The following is a 6,155-nucleotide window of genomic DNA, read 5'->3' as shown; positions in this document are numbered from 1 at the left end:
TTATTTGGCACATCAAGTGCCTAATCGTGTGTAACCCCTCCAGTGGAGCTGCCGCGACAATCAGGTCCGACTTGTCCTTTATGACAACTTGGACTAATATATGGGGGCCCTTAAGTCACCAGACTGACCATAAATCCCACATTAGCATCATGTGACAGCCAAAGTGTTTCGCAGCTTGTTAGTGACCTATGTATGGTGTTTGTGATAAAGTAAAGGCTCCATTAGACCTTCTGTGTTGTATGAACTATGACCAACTTTATTTTCATTTTTAACCTGACAGCAGAGAACCTACTGAATTATACAAGACCCTGATTAAAGTAACTAACAGTAAGTAAACACAATCATGATGAATTGGCAGACACATTCATAGTTATAAATGCCTTGATATCATTAAACTTGTTACATGTGAAGTTGACTAGCAATTTCTTATCTCCAGTTGCATAAGGAACAATGTCCAACGTAACATTCATCATCTTTGCAGGCTCCAGAACTCTGAAACTGCGGGAATAGAAAAATAAAATGTTACAATTATCTTTTAGAGCAGTTCTATTTAGAATATGAAAGTAGATCTAAAGTTTGCCTCATATTACATTGAATAATATAGAAGTGTTATTTAATGTCTTAGCGGGACCGCTTTGTTTCAAAATATGACCCTTGAAGACTTCAACACATCTGCACTGTTTTCCATGAAGGGCAAAGCAATTGCTCAAACAACTGAGATGGTCCTTATTGAAGGTCCATTTCACATTTAGGAATTTAATCAGTGTCTGTTTTTCCCTTCTGCGGACCATACTGTGCATGCGCCGGACCCGGGAACCTGATTAAGCCTCTGGGGCTGCTGCAAAGGCAGCCCATGTAGGCTTGGGCCAGCGCATGCGCAGTATGTATGAAGTTCCTGCACATGTGATGGGGGGACAGCGCACTATTATGCATAGAAGAAATTGAAAACCTCCAACACCCAAAAAGTATTTCCATGCAACAATCGTTAGGGTGCTTCTGTCACTAACTTATCTATTAATTCAGTACAAAGTGTAATCCGGTGTGGAGAAGAGCGCTGTTAATTAGATGTCATCATCTACGGATGTGACTTTATATTTAAGGAAATAATAATAATTTGTCTGCATATTTTCTGTGGTTAAAAAAATGTATCTTCTAGTCCATAAAGAATAATAAAAAGAGTGTGCAAACTGTTTAAATCAGTGGTTCTCAACCTCGGTCCTCAGGGACCCCCAATGTTGCATGTTTTCCAGCTCATCTCACAGATACACAGGTGCACTAATTACTCACTGACATTTTAAAAGATCCCAGGTGGAGCTAATTATATCACCTGTGAGGAGACCTGCAAAACGTTCACTGTTGGGGGTCCCTGAGGACCGAGGTTGAGAACCACTGGTTTAAATGATCAGCTCTAAATGAGCATAATAGAACATGTGTAATAGGTAGTGTTCCTCCATCAGCCTTGTACTCACTTTTTTGTTACTTCCTCTTTTGTTAAACCACTACCCTCTGCTGTCAGCACACAACCACTGACAGCTGTAGGCAGAGGATTAGTAAATTTGACTTCGATAGTCACTGGTTTGCCCAACACCGTTGGTCCAAGAACCTGAAGAAAGAGCACAACCCACAATTGTTCAGAACTTGCTCAGTAACAGTATGAATATTTTTGCAACATACAGTATGTAAAAAGACCATCAGCTCCAGAGACATTTAATTACTGGCATTCCTGAATGCAAAATTGTCATGGTCTTGCTGATCAGACCAAAGCATACTCGAGGGCAAGTACATTTTTCTCATCACTCTGTTGGACACCAAAGATCTGAACTGTCTGAGAAACCTGGAGAGCTTTTTTTTATTGAATTGTAGTGCAATGCAGTTTTGGACCGTTGAGCTAATAAAATCGGATGGTACTTGTGTAGTTTCACGGCGCCAGCATGGCGCCGTGCTACTTCCGGGTTCTACGCTCGCCACGAAATATGTCAAAAAAAGTAACTTAACTCCATGCCAACATGGATAGTTCATACCCCCACTATCCATGTTGGCATGGAGTTGATTTTAAATAGCGTGGCGAGCCACCGAGCCCGCAAGGGGACTCAGACGCACGGCGCCATACTGGCGCCGTGAAACTACACAAGTACCATTTGGATTTTATCAAGGTCTTCTACAGTATGCTAGATCTATTTTGATTCTGTTTCCTTATCGGCTTCAGGTTTAGGGGCTCATTTATTAACAAGTGATAAAACTCATTGTGAATTATAAAATTTATTGGGTATGATAGGTGGTGCTCCTAATAGTCGGCTTCCAAATGTCATTTTTGAAAGACATGACAGTTGGGAGCATGACAGTGTCCATATGCACGCTGCAATCCAGCATGGAAGTTGGCATACAGCACAACACTCCCATGAGTTCAATGCCCATTTCACAAACACTGACAGATGGATCAATCAAGACATGCCCGCGATCTCCATCCACGTGCATATACCTGGTCCAGCATGTGTGCTGAAGACAATATGAAATGGTAACTTGAGGGAGTATGTGGGCCAAGAAATGGATTTAGTAGGAATAGAAAAATGGGTACTTATGTAATGTCTGGGCTCCCGTTTTTCTTATGAGACCGCGTCCGCTCGCCACGCTTCGGGCATGGTGGCTCGCTCGCCACACTATATAAAATCGGCTCCATGCGTAGTTGGATAGTAGGGGTATGAAAAAATGGGGTGCATTTAACATGGGAGCCCAGATAATACATAAGTACCGAAAAATTAGATCTAATATGTAATGCTGCTATTGTCTGTCTCGCGCAATTTAAATAGAAAGCTGAATGTCCCTCCCACACAGCTGCCTTTCCTTATAGACCCAGCCCACCTCCTGCGGAAGTAAGAAGTTTCCAAAATGGATAGCCTCCACTGTCAGATCACCCCTGAATTCCCTTCCCCTTCCTGCCAGAGACTGAGGTGCTGAACCAGATCACCACCACCAGATCCCTCTGAGAAGGCCCCTGCCTGCACTCTTGCTATGGAGGGCTAAGGGACAATGGAACATCTGCGTCTGAGGGAGGAGGAAGCAGTAATTCTGAAGCAGGTAAATCTGTACTGAGCCTTCCTTGGTTCTGTATTTCTCTGTGTTTGCCAAGTGACTTATCTTGATCACAGCCATGCTCTATTCAGGTATGGGTATGTACAGTACATGTGCTGGATAGTGGATACCCGCTCAGACACAAATACAGCCAGGTGCGTTTCTGTTACTTCCGGGAAACTGATCCCAGCCAGGCTACGCAGTGAGGCGGTGAGATACTGCATGAGAACCTCCTCACCATTTGTTATCCACGACTCTAGAATGTTGTTTTAATAAGTAAAATGCTTTTAAAGCCACAAAATTGATGCCCTCATTTTGCAATAGACGAAGCTCTGGTTACAGCCATCAATATTGAGGATTGGTGAACTGTTTATATGCAGTATATTTATGCATTTCTCCATATCACTGCCAGATTCTGTGTGGAGAGGATGCTGGACAGATTTCTTTCTGGGAAATTAATGGTGATATTGTGATCAGAAAAGACAGGTCACTGCCCCAGTTGCTGCTGGTTGGCATAAACTGGGTACACTGTAAACTGATAAAGGCGTGTCCATGCGCTGGCTGTCCCGGCTTCAAGTTCTTTGTATCTGCCTGACCCAGCTGGCTTTGAACTGTGCAAGCAGGGAGTGCATGGATTGCAATTGAACCTCACTTCTGGTACTAACAGCTATAAAGCCAGAGGAGATATGGCTGGAGACAAAGTGGGATATGGCTGGAAACAGAATATGGGGTAAGAATGCATAGAGAGGGGGGGAAGGGTAGAAACAAAGAGAGGGTAAGGCTGGAGACAGAGAGGGACGTATATGGAATCAGATGGGGTAAAGTTGTGGATAAGGCTGAAGACAGACTGGAGACAGAGATGGGGTTCAGGCTAATCAAAAACAGGTGGATAAGGATGGAGATAGACAGCAGGGGGATTGTCATCTCAAGTAGTGCACATCCTAATAAAATGTGCTGTAGATGCCTATGGTTACTTGTATTACCATAAGACAGTAAATGTGGCTTCTGCAGCTTCCTGCAATTCTTCATTTTGCATCCAACTCAGAAATAGGCACAACCTCATCAAGCTGACTCATTATAAAGCCCTAGACAGGATACAATGGAAATGACTTAACCTTAGCTATAAGTGGTGGGTTCTTCAAGCTGATGTTTGCTTCCACAAAGACATCACCCCAGTCTTCAACCTGACATATAGCAGTCATGTGGATCATGTTATCAGTAGTCAATGCTTTTTCATACTGAGCATATGTAATTTTTATTGGGATCTCTTTCACTGTAAAAGTAAAGCAATACAATCAAATTAAGCCATTGGTGAAATGCTTAGGCATTCTGTATTAGTTATCTCATATTTACACTGGTGTTACATTAAGGTGGCAGCGTCACTATTTCAAGACTCACCGGTAAGTATCGATACCTGTACTACGCTACCTGGCATTTCGCAGAGCATCACAGTGACCACACTATAATACAGAGAGCATCAATGACTGCCATATCATAGAATACCATACAATACAGAGAGCGCCAGTGATTGCCATACAATACAGAGATCAGCTACAGTATGAGTCACCTGTACACAGTAGAGTTATTGTCATATAGTACAGAAAGTATTTTTGATCTACGCTACATTTCCTCATCAATAGTTAACCCATCAGTGAAGATTATTATTTACTTCAACATGATTACAACAACCCTATTCAATATAATTAATTTACAATCATTAACTTCATGACCTCCATTAATTGATCACCAAATAATTCCATTCATGTACATTAACCCACTAATTATTTCTCTCTAAAAAAAAGTTAACCTTAATTGACCCCAATACAGTATTAACCCCATACATTATTCTTAATATGAGATACCATAAGCTTACCTGCTGGTGATCTCTTGTGTCAGGCATAGTAGCATTCAGGAAGCAGGCAGCCATGCATAGTCTATTAGAATGGATGCTGAGACCATGTAGCCCAGGCATTCCCAACCACGTTCCTCAAGGCACACCAACAGTGCAGGTTTTAGTGATATCCAGGCTTCAGCACAGATGATGCTCAAGCCTGGATATCACTAAAACCTGCACTGTTGGTGTGCCTTGAGAACCGTGGTTGGGAATGGCTGATGTAGCCTAATGCTGCAGAGCATGACCCCTGTGAAAGGATAAGGAGCGGAATGCACTAAAGGGAAAATGCATCAAAGAGCCCATTTTCGGGCTTAGTCCACATTTCCCATACAGTATGTTCTAAGCATTGCCTAGTTTCCTTGTGGAGTTTACCCTTTAGAAGCCTTGTACCTGATCTATTCCAACTTGCACATTCTCGGTACCATATTCAAGAGAGACTTCTGAATCTTGGGTAGCTATTCCAGACATCAAGAAAAGTAGCCAAGTCTCCCGAAGGGTATGCGGTTATTAGGTTGACAGTGTCTAGGTAAAATGTCAAAAGGTCGACCACTATTGATTGACAGTAAAAAGATTCACACATGATAAAGGTTGACATGGACAAACGGTCAACATGAAAAAGTTCAACATGTAAAAAGTTTGACACAAGTTTTTCATTGTTTTTTTTTTTTTTTTTTCACTGTCATGTTTGTACTTTTCTATCCCAGTGGGGGTGTGGATCGTTTTGTCTACAGTACTTTGGTCGACAGGGTGGAAGGTCGACAGGGTTCTAGTTCGACAGGTGTTTAGGTCAAAGTGGGTTAGGTCGACAGGTCGACATGGACACAGTTGGAAGTGAACCGCAGCCCCTCGCATCGCTCGCAATGCTTTGGGCACACTATTTTATTCTCCCACCACGCCCTAGTGGATGGTAGGGCATGACATACCGCCTGTCGGCACATGTTGGCTCAAAAAACAGTGAAAAAACCCATATACGACGCATATTTAGACCAAAACCCATGTCGACCTTGTCCACCTAAACACCTGTCGACCTTGACCCATGTCGACCTAGAACCCTGTCGACCTCCCCCCCTGTCGACCTAATGACTGTCGACCAGGTGTGGTCGACAATACGACCGTATGCCCCCAGTGGACATTGACAGTGGACCATGTCGTCCTAATGCATATCAACCTTTTTCATGTGTCAACCAAAAGT

At 42.8% G+C, this 6,155-nt stretch overlaps 1 protein-coding gene across 1 annotated transcript in view; it reads right to left on the bottom strand.

Moving 5' to 3' along the window:
- Positions 1-234: 234 nt before the first annotated feature.
- The window catches only part of LOC146009666 (protein-glutamine gamma-glutamyltransferase E-like), a 74,627-nt gene continuing 68,706 nt past the window's right edge, over positions 235-6,155 (bottom strand). Inside the window, exons 12-14 of the mRNA XM_083150122.1 lie at positions 4,185-4,342; positions 1,470-1,603; positions 235-498 (exon numbers count right to left, since the gene is read on the bottom strand). Of these exons, the coding sequence (XP_083006248.1) occupies positions 342-498; positions 1,470-1,603; positions 4,185-4,342 (449 nt within the window). The 3' untranslated portion in view covers positions 235-341. The remainder of the gene's footprint in view (positions 499-1,469; positions 1,604-4,184; positions 4,343-6,155) is intronic.

The sequence above is a fragment of the Crinia signifera genome, chromosome 6, assembly GCF_055691185.1.
Source record: "Crinia signifera chromosome 6, ASM5569118v1, whole genome shotgun sequence".
Classification (NCBI taxonomy): Eukaryota; Metazoa; Chordata; class Amphibia; order Anura; family Myobatrachidae; genus Crinia; species Crinia signifera.
This window is presented reverse-complemented; position numbering and strand designations above follow the sequence as displayed.